Source organism: Salmo salar, chromosome 05 (genome assembly GCF_965601325.2).
Source record: "Salmo salar chromosome 05, fSalSal1, whole genome shotgun sequence".
Lineage (NCBI taxonomy): Eukaryota > Metazoa > Chordata > Actinopteri > Salmoniformes > Salmonidae > Salmo > Salmo salar.
Genome location: NC_138295.1, coordinates 50,481,883 through 50,502,780, shown reverse-complemented (window position 1 = coordinate 50,502,780; position 20,898 = coordinate 50,481,883). Strand labels below are relative to the sequence as shown.

The 20,898-nt window shown below is 41.5% G+C and overlaps 1 protein-coding gene across 1 annotated transcript in view; it reads left to right on the top strand.

Annotated features, from left to right (window-relative positions):
* Positions 1-5,312: 5,312 nt before the first annotated feature.
* Positions 5,313-20,898, top strand: part of LOC106604995 (melanin-concentrating hormone receptor 2) — a 29,716-nt gene continuing 14,130 nt past the window's right edge. Inside the window, exons 1-2 of the mRNA XM_045717726.2 lie at positions 5,313-5,509; positions 17,648-17,857. Of these exons, the coding sequence (XP_045573682.2) occupies positions 5,313-5,509; positions 17,648-17,857 (407 nt within the window). The remainder of the gene's footprint in view (positions 5,510-17,647; positions 17,858-20,898) is intronic.

Here is a 20,898-nt window from a genome sequence, read left to right as displayed (position 1 = left end):
CTGTCAGTGTATGTGAGTGGAGTTGAGTGGTCAGAAATCCCGCTCATTGCTCATGGAGCGGTGCTCAAGCTCCGGTGCTCCATGTCCTTTTCAACCACTCCGCTAAAATCCGCTCCTTGCTCACAAGAAAAAAAACTGCCTCTCCAAATTCGCTCCATTCATTAAAACCACAATTTAACCAATACCCATCAATTTGTGTGACTACCTGGACCTACCATTTGGTTTTGAAGTATTGACACCAAACCATATGTTTTGAATGAAAAGTATTATAATAAACATGAAAAGCGCTCATCATTTCAAATAGGCTACATGTCATATTAAACAGCATATAAATACTCTAAATAGGTCACGAGCCAGACACGGAGCCTGAGAAGGAACATAAATGAATTATTTAGGCTATATTATTTAAATTATTTCAAGGCTATAGCCTATAAAGAAATGTATTGTGAAACATTTGCAATTGCGACACACCAGGCTGGTAGGAAGTCAGGGATATTAAGCACTCAGCATTTAAACAACATGTTTTTGTATTAAATCATCTTAGTCTATAAATTGTACATATAAGCTGTGACTTATTTAGAATTAAATACAAATTAAACGAACAATGCCTCATTGCCTATGAATTCATTTTTCGAAACACCAGTTTGGCCAGAGTCTTTGGCTTCAGGCTCATGTGATAGTGCCTGGAGAGCAAGCAGGCCAGCAGCGGAGAATATCCTCTAGGTGCTTGCAGAGCCACTGGAGATGTTAAACACCCTTTTGGGCACTCTTGTCAGGCTGGGCAGGGATGCAAAGTTTTTTTTATTTTAGGTAGGCCTAAAGGTTTTTAGGGCAAATAACCCAACCAGGCCTCCCGAGTGGTGCAGCGGTCTAAGGTACTGCATCGCAGTGCTAGCTGTGTCACTATAGATCCTGGTTTGATCCCAGGCTGTGGCCGGCCTCGACTGGGAGACCAATGAGACCTTGCACAATTGGCCCAGTGTCGTCCAGGTTAGGGGAGGGTTTGGCAGGCTGGGATGTCCTTGTCCCATCGCGCTCTAGTGACTCCTGTGGCAAGCTGGGCGCATGCACGCTGACTCGGTCGCCTGTGTGTACTGTGTTTCCTCCAACACATTGATGCGGCTGGCTTCTGGGTTAAGTGAGCAGTGTGTCAAAAAAGCAGTGCGCCTTGGTGGCGTTGTGTTTCGGAGGATGAACGGCTCTCGACCTTTGCCTCTCCTGAGTCCGTACGGGAGTTGCAGCGATGGGACAAGACTGCAACTACCAATTAGATAACACGGAATTGGGTTAAAATAAATAAATAAATAACCCAAAGGGAAAGCTCCTTGAAAAATGGAATATGCCAGGCCTATTGGGCCAAAATCAATTATGGCCTATTATATAGATAATAGAACAAAAAGGAAGGAAACTTTTAAGAGATCAGATTTTTTGTTTATAAATACTTTGCTACAATGTCAGACTTAATTAGCTAACCACCTCATTCCTTTCTTTTAGCATGTGCACGTAGTAAGTACACCATCATGCTTTCGGGATTTGTGTCTTTTCAGATTCCACAATGATTCTTTGGTTGTGGACATTACATCGCAGCACTCTCTCTCTTGCTCTTGGTCCTTTGTAAGTCACCTTGATTTTGTACCTCTGTGATTTTACAGTTTTTTTATGAAAATACTTAGCGAACTCCATGACCGTAGCTAAAGCAAGGGCCTTTAGCAGTACACAAAGTGACTACAAATGCATGCTGGGCCGGGTATGCCCTGAGCTGGTGAAGTGAGCGCTATTGGAGCAGGACAGAAGGTCGACACTCCAGCCTTTGGGAATCTCGCTCCACTCTCCAGTCAAATTGGGCAGGCTCCTTTCCTTGCTCCACTCCAGCGCTGCTCCACTCACATACTCTGGTGTCTGTCATCATATTGTTTGATAGATTCTTAACCTTATTGTCTATACACCCTCTTGAGAAGAACTAGATTGTTTGTTTTGAGTCATCAGTAGGTCTTCCAGCCCCTGGTAAGACTGATCTTATCCCACCTAATGACTCACAACCAGCCTGAGAGAACTGTCTGAGACACTATTTGTCCGTCTGGTTATTATTTATTTGAGAAGTTCAAGAAGTAAAGTAAAAACATTGATTGTAATGTTCTCTTTTGAAGACAGAGTAACCAATAAAAACAAATATTGACACTGACTTCAGCACAGTGAGAGCTACCCATGGACTGATGCTGCTAAGCAGTGACCTTTAGCTTCTGTCTGGGTGTGAGAAGTGGTCAACCCCGTAATACAGATCACTTGCTCAAACAGGTGACTGGGCAGGGCCATGTTTTAAGGCAGCAACAGACCTTAGAATGCCCGACCATAGCTACATAGCTCTATCACGTCTTGTGATGTGACGTGAGAGCTTAATATACGGTTCCTTTATGAAAAAGGCTTGCAAAAGAAATTAGAACATCCGACCATACAGTAGCTTTCACGACGATGCAATGTTGTTATGTGGGGACTTTTGACATGTCTGGTTCATTTATGATACCACTGTTGTTTTGTTGGTTTTTGTCTTTTATCCACTCAGTTATAAGTGATGCTTTCTTTCCTGTCCTTCAGATGATAAAGCAATTATTTATCCTCTTCATCCCCTTATCTTTACGCAAAGTGCTCCAGCAGTCAGCCCCCTGCCTAGAAGGAAGATAGGATTCCTGGACTTTGATTGCCTGGACTTTGATTCCCCCAAACACATGTGGGCTCTGTAGGGCCATAACAGAGTGTCAAAATGTGCTCTCTTTATGTTAGATCTCTGCCGTTGTCTAATCGTTTCCCATTTCTTTTCTCAACTGTGCTGAAATCAGGAATGGAGCCAAGTTGTGCTTAGTGTACAAGCACAATTTTTCCCATTCCCAGGTCATATTTGGAGCTGTCTGTGTCTACCTACCTAGTAGAGGTTTTCTCACCAGGTCTTTTAGATGCGTAATGAGGATTCTTAGCCAGAACATCTGGTAACACTGAGAAGTGGTCCTTGTAATACGGATTACTGGCAATTCAAACAGGTGACTGCGCAAGGCAGTGTTATTAGGGAGCAACAGGCATTTGAAAGAAATGAGAACACCTGGACATTATGTGATTCTCCTCTTATCCTGTATCTTCAGTTGTATGTAGTTCAAGTTATATCTTTTTTTATTTAACCTTTATTTAACTAGGCAAGTCAGTTAAGAACAAATTCTTATTTACAATGACGGCTTATCCCAGCGACACTGGGCCAATTGTGCACCGTCCTATGAGACCCCCAATCACAGCCGGATGTGATAAAGCCTGGATTCGAACCAGGGACTGTAGTGATGCCTCTTGCACCGAGATGCAGTGCCTTAGACTGCTACGCCACTCGGGAGACAGGCTCCATTTAGTTCAGTCATAGGGGACAAATTAAACATGCATGTTTATGTAAATCCCTTGTGTTCTACACTCTTAGAAAAAAGGGTTCCAAAAGGGTTCCTCAGCTGTCTCCATGATGTGGAAACAATGTTGATTGATTTTTTTAAACTCATGTACTACAATGTTTTGGCACAAAAACTGTGCGTGTTGACTTTTCTTCTGAGTCTCAACGTGTGTGTGTGCTGAAGATATCAACAACAGAAAAATTGCATGTAACGTCCTCCTCCCTTGATAGTGAGTGTTATATTCGATATTGGACATGACACTATTGTGTGCTATTGTGTAAGCATACCATGGGTTTCATTTTCACCACATGACATGGCTCCATAGTGTACAGGCACTGAACTACGGTACAACCGATATTTTGATGTCATTTATATTATTTAAGGTGACCACTGTGGTTTTCGGAGGGTTGCTGGTGTACAGTACATGTTTTACATAGAAACACAGTCTTTTGAACATTGTATGCCAGAGGACATTACACAGACATAGCTTTTAGTCCATTTGTGAAGACATTTATGGTATACAGTGCCTTCAGAAAGTGTTCATACCACTTGCCGTATTCCACATTGTTGTTGCAGCCTGAATTCAAAATGGATTCAAAATAAAAATTCTCACCCATCTTCACACAATACCCCATAATGACAATGTGAAAACATGTTTTTGCAAATTTATTGAAAATGAAATAAGCATATAATTTACATAAATATTCACACAATCCAAAGTGTAATTAATAACAACACCATGCTCTAAGGGATATTTAGTGTCTGCTTTTTTAACATTTTTACCCATCTACCGATAGGTGCCCTTCTTTGCGAGGCATTGGAAAACCTCCCTGGTCTTTGTGGTTGAATCTGTGTTTGAAATTCACTGGACCTTACAGATAATTGTATGTGGGGTACAGAGATGAGGTAGTCATTAAAAAATAATGTTAAACACTATTATTGCACATGCAACTTATCTTGGGACTTGTTAAGCAAATGTTTACTCCTGAATCTATTTAGACTTGCTTTAACAAAGGGTTTGAATACTACAAGACATTTCAGCTTTTCATTTTTAATTAATTTGTAAAAATGTCTAAAAACATAATTCCACTTTAACAGTATGGGGTATTGTGTGTAGGCCAGTGACAAAAAAAAAGATCTACATTTAATTAATTTCAAATTTAGCCTGTAACAACAAAATGTGGAAAAAGTCTAGGTGTTTATACTTTCTCAAGGCACTGTACAATTCCACATGCCTACATTTGTGACTAGGGAACTCAAGGAGATCCACTACACTAATCAGACATAAGCCTACACAATGTATTGACATTTGGTAGCCCTTGGTGACGTTTTAGACAGTGTCAGAATATGACGTTGTTGTTGTGCATTTGCACAATGTGTAAAGAGAAAAACAGTCATTTTACCAGATATACATTTTTATTAACAGTTTAATACACTTTATAACGTTTTTTTAACATTACATTTGGAAATAGGTGGTATACATCGTCCCTTGTAAGGAAAGATTTAAGGAACAGACAGTTTTTTTTCTTTTTCTGTAAGGTTTTCAAAACATGTCTAATAATAACGTTTTATTAGTCTAATGTTTGGACAAATAATCTCAATCTTATCTCAAGAAAACACATCTTGTTATGCTCTGGCAATGTATAAAATCTCTTTGTGTTCCGTTTGATAAACAGCATACCGAGCATGACCAATGCAAATGAGCATGTTCAAACTGCGTGTGTAATGCGCTCTTGGAGTTTCATTGCAAGTCTTCAAGAGAACGTTAGCTCCCACCGTTCAGCAGTGATGATTGGAAATTCTTCATCACCACCACCTGACCATGGAACAGTATATTTAGTTCAGTTTTAGTAACTCATCACCAGCTCTTGAACACGTTTTTCTTTTTCCATGATGGACGGACGTGCATTCTGGAATCGGACAACTCAAATACTTCTCAATGAATCTTGGGACAATCAGTACAATGACCCTTATCATGCTTACTATAATTTCGTCCATCTAACAGAGACCACTATTTTACCTTCTCTCATTGGATTCCTCTGTTCAACGGGGCTTGTTGGAAACATTCTGGTCTTGGTGACTATCCTAAGGTATGTATCACAGCATTCCAGTTGAATCGAAGTTGTTTCAACATCATTTCTCAACATGTTGTGACGTGGAATTAAAGTGGAAAATACATTCGATTTGAAAAAAGTTAGCAACCATCATCTCATTTCAACCAGCGTTGTAAACATTGCAATTAAGGTAAAACTTCAATTTAAATGGACTTAACCTGACTAATGGGTTCATACATCAATCTAATTTCAAGATGATCATCAGAACTATGTATATGTTGAAATTGCATCTAAAATTCCACAGAAACATTAAAACCTCAACAGGATTGGTGGGTCCCCCACGGGACGGTTGCGCTAACATAGGCTAATGTGATTAGCATGAGGTTGTAAGTAACAAGAACATTTCCCAGGACATAGACATATCTGATATTGGCAGAAAGCTTAAATTCTTGTTAATCTAATTGCACTGTCCAATTTACAGTAGCTATTACAGTGAAAGAATACCATGCTATTGTTTGAGAGTGCACAGTTATGAACTTGAAAAGATATTAATAAACCATGTTTTTTTTCTTCGTATTATCTTTTACCAGATCTAATATGTTATATTCTCCTACATTCATTTCACATGTCCACAAACTTCAAAGTTTTTCCTTTCAAATGGTATCAATAATATGTATATCCTTGCTTCAGGTCCTGAGCTACAGGCAGTTAGATTTGGGTATGTCACTTCAGGGGAAAATTGAAAAAAAGGTGCGGATCCTTTTAAACCTTTTAAAAAGATAGGGGCATGGATCAGAAAACCAGTCAGAACCTGGTGTGACCACCATTTTTGCCTCATGCAGCGCGACATCTCCTTCGCATAGATTATTTATTTTAATAGTATATTTTTTAGGGGGTAGATCAGCTTTAATATAGCTGATGGATTGTGGCTTCCATCAACGTAATTGTCTGCGTCATTTCCAATCAACATATATATTTTTTGTAGACATGTACACTACCGTTGAAAAGTTTGGGATCACTTAGAAATGTCCTTGTTTTTGAAAGGAAATCAAAAATGTTTGTCCATTAAAATAACATAAAATTGATCAGAAATACAGTGTAGACATTGGTAATGTTGTAAATGACTACTGTAGCTGGAAACGGCAGATTTTTTTTTATGGAATGTCTACATAGGCGTACAGAGGCCCAATATCAGCAACCATCACTCCTGTGTTCCAATGGCAAGTTGTGTTAGCTAATCCAAGTTTATCATTTTAAAAGGCTAATTGATCATTAGAAAGCCCTTTTGCAATTATGTTAGCACAGATGAAAACTGTTGTACTGATTAAAGAAGCAATAAAACTGGCCTTCTTTAGACTAGTTGAGTATTTGGAGCATCAGCATTTGTGGGTTCAATTACAGGCTCAAAATGGCCAGAAATAAATAACTTTCTTCTGAAACTCGTCAGTCTAATCTTGTTCTGAGAAATGACGGCTATTCCATGCGAGAAATTGGTAAGAAACTGAAGATCTCATACAACGCTGTGTACTACTCCCTTTACAGAACAGTGCAAACTGTCTCTAACCAGAATAGAAAAGAGGAGTGGGAGGCCCCGGTGCACAACTGAGCAAGAGGACAAGTACATTAGAGTGTCTAGTTTGAGAAACAGATGCCTCACAAGTCCTCTACTGGCAGCTTCATTAAATAGAACCCACAAAACACCAGTCTCAACGTCAACAGTGAAGAGGCGATTCCGGGATGCTGGCCTTCTAGGCAGTGTTGCAAAGAAAAAGCCACATCTCAAACTGTCCAAAAAAGAAAAGATTAAGATGGGCAAAAGAACACAGACACTGGACAGAGGAACTCTGCCTGGATACTTCTGTGTGTCGCTCTGAATGGGAGTCTGTTTGATGACTGGTGTGGTGTAATTTTTGAGCGGCTTCACTACAAGTATATCTACTGTATGTTTAGAATTATTATTATTATTTTTTAAAGCTATGCCCTGTGCACAGCGCTTAATTGGAGTCAATTTCCTCATACAACAGGACAATGACCCAAAGCACAGCTCCAAACTATGCAATAACTATTAAGGGAAGAAGCAGTCAGCTGGTATTCTGTCTATAATGGAGTGGCCAGCACAGTCACTGGATCTTAACCCTATTTTAAAAAGAAATTTTACTAGGCAAGTCAGTTAAGAACAAATTGTTATTTACAATGACGGCCTACTGGGGAACAGTAAGTTAACTGCCTTGTTCAGGGGTAGAATAACATATTTTTACCCTGTCAGCTCAGAGATTCAATCCAGCAACCTTTTGGTTACTGGTCCAACGCTCTAACCACAACGCAACCTGCCGCCCCTACCGAGCTGTTGTGGCAGTAGCTTGACAGTATGGTACGTAAGAAGTGCCCATCAAGCCAATCCAATTTAAGGGAGATGCTTCAGGAAGCATAGGCTGAAACCTCTTCAGATTACCTCAACAAACTGACAACTAGAATGCCAAAGGTCTGCAAGGCTGTAATTGCTGCAAATGGAGGATTCTTTGACGAAAGCAAAGTTTGAAGGACACAGTTATTATTTCAATTAAAAATCATTATTTAAAACCTTGTCAACGTCTTGACTATATTTCCTATTCATTTTGCAACTCATTTCATGTATGTTTTTATGGAAAACAAGGACATTTCTACGTGACCCCAAACTTTTGAACTGTAGTGTGTATATAAAATATATATATTTTTAAATATATTTGCCTTTATTATTTTCTCCTAACCCTACCACTCCTTCCCTAATTGGAGTAAACTAATAGACAACACTTAGGCTTCTACTTCCAGCTTAAACATACTATGTACATTTTACGGACACAGTATATTTTACAATAGTTACCTTTTGTTTGTTTTTAGTCCTATCCTTCAGCTAACCTCAACTCCTCCCATCAATCTCTGAAGACCATCCAGCTTTTATTTCTATTTGCCATACATTTCTCAACTGTGCTGTGATGTTTCACAAAAGTTCTGAACCTTTCTATTCTCATAGTTTCTACAGATTGAAAATTAAAGAAACATTGTTGCTAAGATTTTATTATATTATTGATCGATTGACTGACTGTTTTTTGATCGATTAGTATATTTGACATTTCTGGTGGATTAAACTGAAATTGCAACAAACTTTCTATGGCTTGTTTTAAAATTGCGATATTTTGCAGATTATTTCATTTTCAAGAAGTGCAGTTTGGCAGGTCATTTTTCGGAGGATGCATGACAAGACCTTCGCCTCTCATGAGACCGTTGGGGAGTATTTAAAAAATATATATTATTTACAATTATTTATTATTTTAGGGGGTAGATCAGCTGTAATATTGCAGATAGATTGTAGCTTCCATCAATGTAATTGACTGCAACACTTCCAATCCCCCATATACAGTGCCTTGCAAAAGTATTCGGCCCCCTTGAACTTTTCGACCTTTTGCCACATTTCAGGCTTCAAACATAAAGATATAAAACTGTAATTTTTTGTGAAGAATCAACAACAAGTGGGACACAATTATGAAGTGGAACAAAATTTATTGGATATTTCAAACTTTTTTAACAAATGAAAAACTGAAGAATTGGGCGTGCAAAATTATTCAGCCCCTTTACTTTCAGTGCAGCAAACTCTCTCCATAAGTTCAGTGAGGATCTCTGAATGATCCAATGTTGACCTAAATGACTAATGATGATAAATAGAATCCACCTGTGTGTAATCAAGTCTCCGTATAAATGCACCTGCTCTGTGATAGTCTCAGAGGTCTGTTTAAAGTGCAGAGAGCATCATGAAGAACAAGGAACACACCAGGCAGGTCCGAGATACTGTTGTGGAGAAGTTTAAAGCCGGATTTGGATACAAAAAGATTTCCCAAGCTTTAAACATCCCAAGGAGCACTGTGCAAGCGATAATATTGAAATGGAAGGAGTATCAGACCACTGCAAATCTACGAAGACCCGGCCGTCCCTCCCTTTCAGCTCATACAAGGAGAAGACTGATCAGAGATGCAGTCAAGAGGCCCATGATCACTCTGGATGAACTGCAGAGATCTACAGCTGAGGTGGGAGACTCTGTCCATAGGACAACAATCAGTCGTATACTGCACAAATCTGGCCTTTATGGAAGAGTGGCAAGAAGAAAGCCATTTCTTAAAGATATCCAAGTGTCGTTTAAAGTTTGCCACTAGCCACCTGGGAGACACAACAAACATGTGGAAGAAGGTGCTCTGGTCAGATGAAACCAAAATCGAACTTTTTGGCAACAATGCAAAACGTTATGTTTGGCGTAAAAGCAACACAGCTCATCACCCTGAACACACCATCCCCACTGTCAAACATGGTGGTGGCAGCATCATGGTTTGGGCCTGCTTTTCTTCAGCAGGGGCAGAGAAGATGGTTAACATTGATGGGAAGATGGATGGAGCCAAATACAGGACCATTCTGGAAGAAAACCTGATGGAGTCTGCAAAAGACCTGAGACTGGGACGGAGATTTGTCTTCCAACAAGACAATGATCCAAAACATAAAGCAAAATCTACAATGGAATGGTTCACAAATAAACATATCCAGGTGTTAGAATGGCCAAGTCAAAGTCCAGACCTGAATCCAATCGAGAATCTGTGGAAAGAATTGAAAACTGCTGTTCACAAACGCTTTCCATCCAACCTCACTCGAGCTGTTTTGCAAGGAGGAATGGGCAAAAATTTCAGTCTCTCGATGTGCAAAACTGATAGAGACATACCCCAAGCGACTTACAGCTGTAATCACAGCAAAAGGTGGCGCTACAAAGTATTAACTTAAGGGGGCTGAATAATTTTGCACGCCCAATTTTTCTGTTTTTCATTTGTTAAAAAAGTTTGAAATATCCAATACATTTCGTTCCACTTCATGATTGTGTCCCACTTGTTGATTCTTCACGAAAAATTACAGTTTTATATCTTTATGTTTGAAGCCTGAAATGTGGCAAAAGGTCGAAAAGTTCAAGGGGGCCGAATACTTTCGCAAGGCACTGTATTCTTTTGCAAATATACACACACACACACACACACACACACACACACACACACACACACACACACACACACACATATATATATATATACAGTTGAAGTTTACATACAACTTAGCCAAATACATTTAAACTCAGTTTTTCACAATTCCTGACATTTAATCCTTGTAAAAATTGCTTGTCTTAGATCATCTAGGATCACCACTTTATTTTAAGAATGTGAAATGTCAGAATAATAGTAGAGAGTGATTTATTCCAGCTTTTATTTCTTTTGTCACATTCCCAGTGGGTCAGAAGTTTACATACATACATACAATTAGTATTTGGTAGCATTGCCTTTAAATTGTTTAATTTGGGTCAAACATTCTGGGTAGCCTTCCACAAGCTTCCCACAATAAGTTGGGTGAATTTTGGCCCATTCCTCCTGACAGAGCTGGTGTAAATGAGTCAGGTTTGTAGGCCTCCTTGCTCGCGCAAGCTTTTTCAGTTCTGCCCACAAATTTTCTATAGGATTGAGGTCAGGGCTTTGTGATGGCCACTCCAATACCTTGACATTGTTGTCCTTAAGCCATTTTGCCACAACTTTGGAAGTAGGCTTGGGGTCATTGTCCATTTGGAAGACCCCTTTATGACCAAGCTTTAACTTCCTGACTGATGTCTTTTTCTTTCCTCATGTTGCCATCTATTTTGTGAAGTGCACCAGTCCCTCCTGCAGCAAAGCACCCCCACAACATGATGATGCCACCCCCATGCTTCATGGTTGGGATGGTGTTCTTTGGCTTGCAAGCATCCCCCTTTTTCCTCCAAACATAATGATGATCATTAAGGCCAAACAGTTCTATTTTTGTTTCATCAGACCAGGGGACATTTCTCCAAAAAGTACGATCTTTGTCCCCATGTGCAGTTGCAAACTGTAGTCTGGCTTTTTTATGGCGGTTTTGGAGCAGTGGCTTCTTCCTTGCTGAGTGGCCTTTCAGGTAATGTCGATATACGACTCATTTTACAGTGGATAGATACTTTTGTTCCTGTTTCCTCCAGCATCTTCACAAGGTCGGTTGCTGTTGTTATGGGATTTATTTGCACTTTTCACACCAAAGTACGTGCTTCTCTAGGAGACAGAACGCATCTCCAGCCTGAGCGGTATGACGGCTGCGTGGTCCCATGGTGTTAATACTTGCGTACTATTGTTTGTACAGATGAACGTGGTACCTTCAGGCATTTGGAAATTGCTCCCAATGATGAACCAGACTTGTGGAGGTCTACAATTTTTTTTCTGAGGTCTTGGCTGATTTCTTTTGATTTTCCAGTGATGTCAAGCAAAGAGGCACTGAGTTTGAAGGTAGGCCTTGAAATACATCCACAAGTACACCTCCAATTTACTCAAATGATGTAAATTAGCCTATCAGAAGCGTCTAAACCATGACACCACTTTCTGGAATTTTCCAAGCTGTATAAAGGCACAGTCAACTTAGTGTATGTAAACTTCTGACCCACTGTAATTGTGATACAGTGAATTATAAGTGAAATAATCTGTCTGTAAACAATTGTTGGAAAAATTACTTGTCATGCCCAAAGTAGATGTCCTAACCGACTTGTCAAAACTATAGTTTGTTAACAAGGAATTTGTGTAGTGGTTGAAAAACAAATTTGAATGACTCCAACTTAAGTGCATGTAAACTTCTGACTTATACATGCATATCTTGAAAATATATATTTCCTTTATTACCCTCCAACCCTACCCTCTTGCAGCGATGAGACAAGATTGGAATTGGATTGCAATTGGATATCATGAAAAAGGGGGTAAAATACTAAGAAAATTATATATACATATCATGAATAAGCAAACAATGACACCTTTGTTTTTAAGGTCAGTACTGTGTTTCAGTAGTGTATAATTTATCAACGGTACTGTGTTCATTCAAACATATAGTTCTCACGGCGTGACATGGATGCATCGGAGAAAAAGACGTGCAAGACAAACGCCCGTTTCAAGGAACCAACCTGTGTCTGTTGTCGTGAAGAGAGCTACAGTTACTATACATAACTATCACCCATTGCATAAGAGATTCTCCAAAATTGAAATATCCCATGCATTTAAATATAAATTCCATTTGTACTTTTTAAACTTTTGGTGCCAGCGAAGATGACATAAGAAAGTAGTCAAGACAACTTGCTTGAGCCTCCGCCATTGATATCTCATTAGGTCAGAATATTTAAGCCTCCATAAATCCAATAGTTCGAATATATCCGTGATATTTGTGATTTCCTTAAGTGCATAATGGTGATCGTTTGTAGTGTGATTTCCTTTACAGTCCACTGAGGCATTTTAAACCGTATTATAATCTCCCACCATAATAATAGAGTCTTGTAGGCTTGATAAACCATTATTAATATACAGTACCATTCAAAAGTTGACACACCTACCTAGTCAAGGGTTTTTCTTTATTTTTACTATTTTCTACTAATCATGTTCAATCAATTGAATTTACCACATTTGAAGAATAATAGTGAAGACATCAAAACTATTAAATAACACATATGGAATCATGTAGTAACCAAAAAAGTGTTCAACAAATTAAAATATGTTTTATATTTGAGATTCTTCAAAGTAGCCACCAGCTTGATGACAGCTTTGCACACTCTTGGCATTCTCTCAACCAGCTTCACCTGGAATGCTTTTTCAACAGTCTTGAAGGTGTTCCCACATATACTGAGCACTTGTTGGCTGCTTTTACTTCATTCTGTGGTCCAACTCATCCCAAACCATCTATATTGGGTTGAGTTCGGGTGATTGTGGAGGTCAGGTCATCTGATGCACTCTCCTTCTTGGTCACTCTCCTTCTTGGTCAAATAGCCCTTACACAGCCTGGAGGTGTGTTGGGTCATTGTTTTGTTGAAAAACAAATGATAGTCCCACTAAGCACAAACCAGGTGGGTTGGTATATCGCTGCAGAATGCTGTGGTAGCCATGCTGGTTAAGTGTGCCTTGAATTCTGAATAAATCACAGACAGTGTCACCAACAAAGCACCATCACACCTCCTCCTCCATGCTTCACAGTAGGAACCACAAATGCGGAGATCATCCGTTTACCTACTCTGCGTCTCACAAAGACACGATGGTTGGAAACAAAAAAATATCAAATTTGGACTCATCAGACCAAATTAGATTTCCACCAGAAATGTCCATTGCTCGTGTTTTTTGGCACTAGCAAGTCTCTTCTTCTTATTGGTGTCCTTTAGTATGGTTTCTTTGCAGCAATTTGACCATGAAGGCCTGATTCACGCGGTGTCCTCTGAACAGTTGACGTTGAGATGTGTCTGTTACTTGAACTTTTTTGGGCTGCAATCTGAGGCGCAATCTATCCCTGCTCTCACTCAAAACCCTATCCAGGGCCCGCTCGATCAAGAAACAAGTCCACATGCTTTGACCATAGACTCAGATACAAATGTTGCGATGCACAAGGTAAACCACATTACAATAGCCAATTCCACTCAAACGCCAATAAGTCGATCTGTTTTCACCATGAACACAAATGACATATCACGTTGTTGCGAACAAACACTACACTTTGTGGGGAATATGACCACAAAACGCAACTCTGAAAGTCGCTACCTGGAAACACTCCTGGAGGACTGCTTAACCCGTGATACGCTAATTGATTCGGGCTCGACAATATCGCTCATCTCTCAGACGATGTTCAATGATCTCAAAAGGGCTGTGAACCCAGCTAACCGTTGGTCAAAAACAGAACAATGTGAAACTAAACTTCGAGGTTTCACTCAGACTACCTCGCCTCTCACAATGCAGCTCATGCTGAAACTACACTTCCAAAACACATTGCTTGTTCACCCTGTGTATGTTACTAGACTCGAAACTGAACACCTGCTACTTGGAGAAGACTTGATGGATCGTTTAGTCCCACAGATGGATTGTAAAAACAACCAATTGTGGTCACAAGTAACCGTGCCGTCTCTACTGACCACACCGTCTTCTCCTCACGCTGGCTACAACACAGTCATCCACAAGGGGTATCTGTCAAAAGGACCCCTTGGGAAAAAGAGGTTGACACCTCGAGGTGTAGAATCTGACTCAAACAGATATTACGATATCCCGTCACATTCAATCAACAAACCTGATAGACTATTCTTTTCATGATTTCGAGCCAGCAGTCTCTGTGAGTGAGAAACTTCCCTCCTCCTTGGAGTCATGCAATACTGTAGCTAAGATTAACTTATCTTGTCCTTCAGATACTTCCGCAAGCACCAATGCCGAAACAAAGCATCAACGTTCAGAGTGGACTCTGCTTCCGATGATACATTTTTCACTTTGAGGGGGACTGAAACCCCTTACAATGAAACTAACAGTCAGTCCCGCCACTGATCCAGTGACTCCACTGGTGAAACAAGCCCCTCAAATGATCGTTTGGTCCCACTGATGGATTGGGGATAACCTTAGAATACATCTGAGATATCAATGAGGTGATGGCGGCAGATGAATGACAATAGGCCTCAGGATCTCGTCACGGTATCTCTGTGCATTCAAATTGCCATCGATAAAATGAAATTGTGTTAATTGTCCGTAGCTTATGCCTGCCCATACCATAAAACCCACTGCCACCATGGGGCAGCAAACCACTCACCCACATGACTCCATACATGCTGTCTGCCATCTGCCCGGTACAATTGAAAATGGGATTAATCAGTGAAGAGCACACTTCAGCCATTGGCCATCGAAGGTGAGCATTGCCCACTGAAGTCGGTTACCATGCCGAACTGCAGTCAGGTCAAGACCCTAGTGAGGACAACGAGCACGCAGATTAGCTTCACTGAGACGGTTTCTGACAGTTTGTTCAGAAATGTATAATTTGTGCAAACCCACAGTTTCATAAGCTGTCTGGGTGGCTGGTTTCAGACGATCCCGCAGATGAAAAGCCAGATGTGGAGGTCCTGGGCTGGCGTGGTTACAGTACATGTAGTCTGTGGTTGTGAGGCCAGTTGGATGTACTGCCAAATTCTCTAAAATGATGTTGATGTTATGCAGCCTGGTCTCATGGACTCGGCATAACATAGTACATTTAAATCCGGGATACTCAAATTAGTATGATATGTTACGTTTGGTATGGTTACATAAGATAGATGGTTATAATGCGAACGTCTAGCAACCCAAAGGTTGCGAGTTCAAATCTCAATATGGACAACTTTTGCTAATTAGCTATTTACGACTTTTTAGCTACGTTGCAACTACTTAGCATGTTAGCTAACCCTTCCCCTAACCCTAACATTAACCCTTTAACTAACCCTTCCCCTAACCTTAACCCTTAAACCTAACTCCGAAACTTAACTGTAGCCCCTAGCCTAGCTAACTTTAACCAACTAGCTAATGTTAGCAACCTAGCCACCTAGCTAGAATTTGTAACGTATACTTTTAGCAAATTCTTTACATATTGTACATTTTGCAAATAAGTAACATATAATCCAAATTGTTATTCGTAACATATCATACAAAATGGGTGACGGATATCCACACATTTAATACATACCATGCGAAACGTAACATATCATACTAAATGGAGTGTCTCGGATATCCGTACAGAATTATAGGAAATTCTCTGAGACCAAGTTGCATTATGGTAGAGAAATTAACTTTCAATTCTCTGGCAACAGCTCTGGTGGACTTTCCTGCAGTCAGCATGTCAATTGCCAATCCCTCAAAACTTGAGACATCTGTGGCATTGTGATGTTTGACAATGATCATGCTGTTTAATCAGCTTCTTGATATGCCACACCTGTCAGGTGGATGGATTATCTTTGCAAAGTAGAAATGCTCACTAAAAGGGAATTAAACAAATTTCTCCCTAAAATCTGAGAGAAATAAGCTTTTTGTGTGTATGGAACATTTCTTGGATATTTTATTTCAGCTCATGAAACATTGGACCGACACTTTACATGTTGTGTTTATAGTTTTGTTCAGAATAATTGCGTTGTAAACTGAAGACCATGATTAGTTGATTATTGGAGTCAGGTGTGTTAGCTGGGGCAAAAGTGTGTCACCAATCAGGCCACTGGGGACTGGAGCTGCCCATCCCTGCTACAGCTACAGAAACTCGGTGGAGAGTGACAGTAATAATATGGAACAATCATACTTTAAAGGCATTCTCCAGGGGATTTCACTCTACCGTACTGTACGTGTACCACTGCAGCAAGAATTGGATGTGTTTTCACTGTATTTGCTCCATGTTGGTGTCAGCAGGTCCTTTAAGGTCAGTGTTTCCCAACTCGAATCCTCGAGAACCCATAACAGTACACATTTCTGTTGTAGCCCCGGACCAGCACACCTGATTCAACTTGTCAACTAATCATCAAGCCCTCAATGAGTTGAATCAGGTGAGTTTGTCCAGTTCTACAACAAAAATGTGTGCTGTTGGGAGTACTCAAGGACTGGAGTTGGGAAACACTGCTTAAGGTGGAACAATGGACTTGAAAGCAATCCTAAAGATCCCATTACCGAGCTGTTTGTACAGTAATTGTAGATGTCCCAGTCCTTTCCATTTCCATACAGAGAGTCTTTGAAGCAAGGCCTTTGATTTTACCATTCAGTAAAATCAAAATGCAGTGCATTGTGGGATATTCCCAGGTCGGGAACCAAAGGGTAGAGTGAGGACCTCAGGCCACATGATAAAACAAGTTCAAATGTGATAGTCAGGAGCCACTAGAGGACAGATGGCACAATTATTGCTCTTTTGATAACTTGTTTAAAATCTTGCTCCACTGGGGTTTGCTCCACTTCACACTACAATAAAGGTTGTGAAGGAATCATCTCAAAACACAGCCCTACAAATGTGACCCTATGCATTAAGCAGATTGGAGTTCCTTTATTTCAACTTCGTAAGGGCAGCTCTGCCTAGAGAACATAAACTAATGCAATTAGCTATGTTTAGGAAAGAAATGTGATTGACATCCTCCACCACCACCATGCACCATCACCAACCTACCTACCATTCTTTCTGCCCTTTGAGGCAGAACAACCTTCAGAACAAAATTGAACAAGCACAGAGTGTTCCTTTCTTGTTAGATGTGATAAGTATGCAGTAGTTATGCAGTACACCATTGTTAGTTCTGAATGTATTAAACAGAGTACAGATAGTGCTAAGATGTGTGTTATTTTATAGGACCACTAAGAAGACAGTTCCAGACGTATACATCTGTAACCTGGCCGTGGCTGATGTGGTCCACGTGACGGTCATGCCCTTCCTGATCCACCAGTGGGCGCGGGGGGGGCACTGGGTGTTTGGCAGCACCCTCTGCACCATCATCACCTCCCTGGACAACTGCAATCAGGTGGCCTGTGCAGCCGTCATGACCGCTGTCAGCCTGGACAGGTGAGTAATATGAGATGGGAGTCAGTTTTCCTGAGTGCCAGTCTGTTTGTGCTCTATTGCTGGTTGGCAATAGAGAGACCGGCACATAAAAACACCAAAATTACAATTAAGTAATCAATTTTTGTCCTAAGCCCTAATCTTCACATTTTCATATTTGGAACAGGTCCTTGCATGCTGGCACGTCCTGACCCTAGTAAGATGTCATTTTCTATAGTAGAGTAGGTCAGGGCATGACAGGGGGTGTTTTGTGTGTTTCTATGTTTTCTATTTCTATGTTTGTGTTCTAGGTTTTCTATTTCTATGTTGTTTTTTGGGTTGATCTCCAATTGGAGGCAGCTGGTCTTCATTGCATCTGATTGGAGATCATATTTAAGTAGGGGTTTTTCCTGTGTTTTTGTGGGTAGTTATTTTCCATTTTGTCAAGTGTACCTGACGGAACTGTTGGCTGTCGTTTTGTTTAAGTGTCTTCATTAAAGTAAAAAAATTAGCACTCTACACACTCCACCTTGGTCCCCTTTATGCGACCCGCGTTACAGAACTACCCACCATGATTGGATCAAGCGGCATGCCCGGGCTGAAATGGACACCTGGTCTCATAGTGAGTGGACGGAGAGGAGAAATTGGACCTGGGGCCAGGTAATCAAGAGATACCGTAGAGGCAGCCCCCAAAACATTTTTTGGGGGGGAACATGGTTAGTTTGGCTGGGCCAGGGGTGAGGCCTAAGTCAACTCCCCGTGCTTTTTGTGGTAAGCATGTGCCTGCCTCTCGCACTCTCTCTCCAGTGCGCCTCCATAGCACAGTACGTCCTGTGCCTGCTCCTCACGCTCTCCCTCCAGCGCGCCTCCAGAATCCAGTACGTCCTGTGCCTGTTCTTCGCACTCTCCCTCCAGTGCGCATCCATAACCCAGTACGGCCGGTGCCTGCTTTGAGCACTCGGTCCCCAGTGCGTCTCCCCAGTCCGGTGAGACGGGTTCCTGCTCCACGTACAAAGCCTCCGGTGATAATCGATGGTCCGATGCCTGTAGAGATGATCCATGGCACTAAGCCTCTAGTGATGATCCATGGCCCGGAGCCTGTAGGGATATTCCATGGCACGAAGCCTGAAGAGGTAATCCATGGCCCGGAACCTGAAGAATTAATCCTTGGCAAAAAGCCTGGAGGGATTATAAATGGTCCGGAGCCTTTAGGTATAAACCATGGCACGAAGCCTGTAGGAATAATTCATGGCACGAAGCCTGTAGGAATAATCCATGGCCCGGCACCTGTAGAGATAATCCATGGTAAGAAGCCTCCAGTGACGATCCTTGGCGCGGAACCTGTAGAGATGATCCATGGCATGGAGCCAGCAGCAATGGTCACTAGTCCGGAACCTATTATGACGCCTCCCAGTCCGGAGCCTCCAGCAACGCTCTTCAGTCCGGAGCCATCAGCGACGCTCCCCAGTCCGGAGCCATCAGCGACGCTCCCCAGTCCGGAGCCATCAGCGACGCTCCCCAGTCCGGAGCCTCCAGCGACGCTCCCCAGTCCGGAGCCTCCAGCGACACTCCCCAGTCCGGAGCCTCCAGCGGCGGCCCGCAGCCCGGAGCCTCCTGCGGCGGCCCGCAGCCCGGAGCCTCCAGCAATGATCTACAGTCCGGTTCCTTCGACGACGATCCACGGTCAGGTGGTAATAAAGCAGAAGGATCAGCGGGTGAAGCGGGGAGTACGCCCCGAACTGGAGCCGCCTCCTATGCTGGAGGTGTTTTGTGTTTTTCTATGTTTTCTATATTTGTGTTCTAGGTTTTCTATTTCTATGTTGTTGTTTTTTGGGTTGATCTCCAATTGGAGGCAGCTGGTCCTCATTTTTCTTCCTGGATTTTTGTGTGTAGTTATTTTCCGTTTTGTCAAGTGTACCTGACGGAACTGTTGGCTGTCGTTTTGTTGTTTTGTTTAAGTGTCTTCATTAAAGTGAAAAAATTAGCACTCTACATGCTGCGCCTTGGTCCCCTTTATACAACCCGCGTTACACATGCCATGCACTGAGTATGTAATAAGACACTTCATTAGATTCTGATCATAATTGGGGAGTTGACTTTGCCAAGCGGTTGAAGGATAAGGATAAGTGTCTCAGTAGTGGAAAAAGGTGTATAGTCAGTTCAAATCAAAGTTTATTGGTCGTGTACACAAATTTACAGATGTTATTGCAGGTGTGGTGAAATGCTTATGTTTCAAGATCATTAGAGTTACCAGCCTCAGAAATTGCAGCCCAAATAAATGCTTCACAGAGTTCAAGTAACAGACACATCTCAACATCAACTGTTCAGAGGAGACTATGTGAATCAGGCCTTCATGGTCAAATTGCTGCAAAGAAACCACTACTAAAGGACACCAATAAGAAGAAGAGACTTGCTTGGGCCAAGAAACACGAGCAATGGACATTAGAGCAAGATGGCGCCGATAGAGATGGCAGCTTCGCTTCTTTCCTTAGAAAACTGTGCAGTATTTTGTTTTTTTAAATGTATTATTTCTTACATTGTAAGCCCAGAAAACCTTAAGTGTTATTACATACAGCAGGGAAGAACTATTGGATATCAGAGAGACGTCAACTTACCAGCACAACCAGCACTACGACCAGGAATACGACTTTCCCAAAGCGGATCCTTTGTCTGCACCTCCCAGGGCATTTGAACAGATTCCAGAGGCCGACCCAAAACAACGCCGCCGGAGGAGAGGGTGCCGGAGCGGTCTTCTAGTGAGGCTTCGGATGCGCGCACACCACCCACCGCTTCTGAGTATATCACTCACTAATGTCCAGTCCCTAGTTAACAAAGTTGACGAAATCAGGGCAGGAGTTGCTTTCCAATGAGATATCTGGGATTGTAACATACACTGTTTCACAGAAACATGGCTAGCTTGGGACATGCTGTCGGAGTCAGTACAGCCAACAGGATTTGCTCCTCTCCTATAGGCAGAAACGAAAACAGGAAGTGCCCGTGGTTAGGTCTATCCAACGCTGGTCTGACCAATCGGATTCCACGCTTCAAGATTGCTTTGATCACGG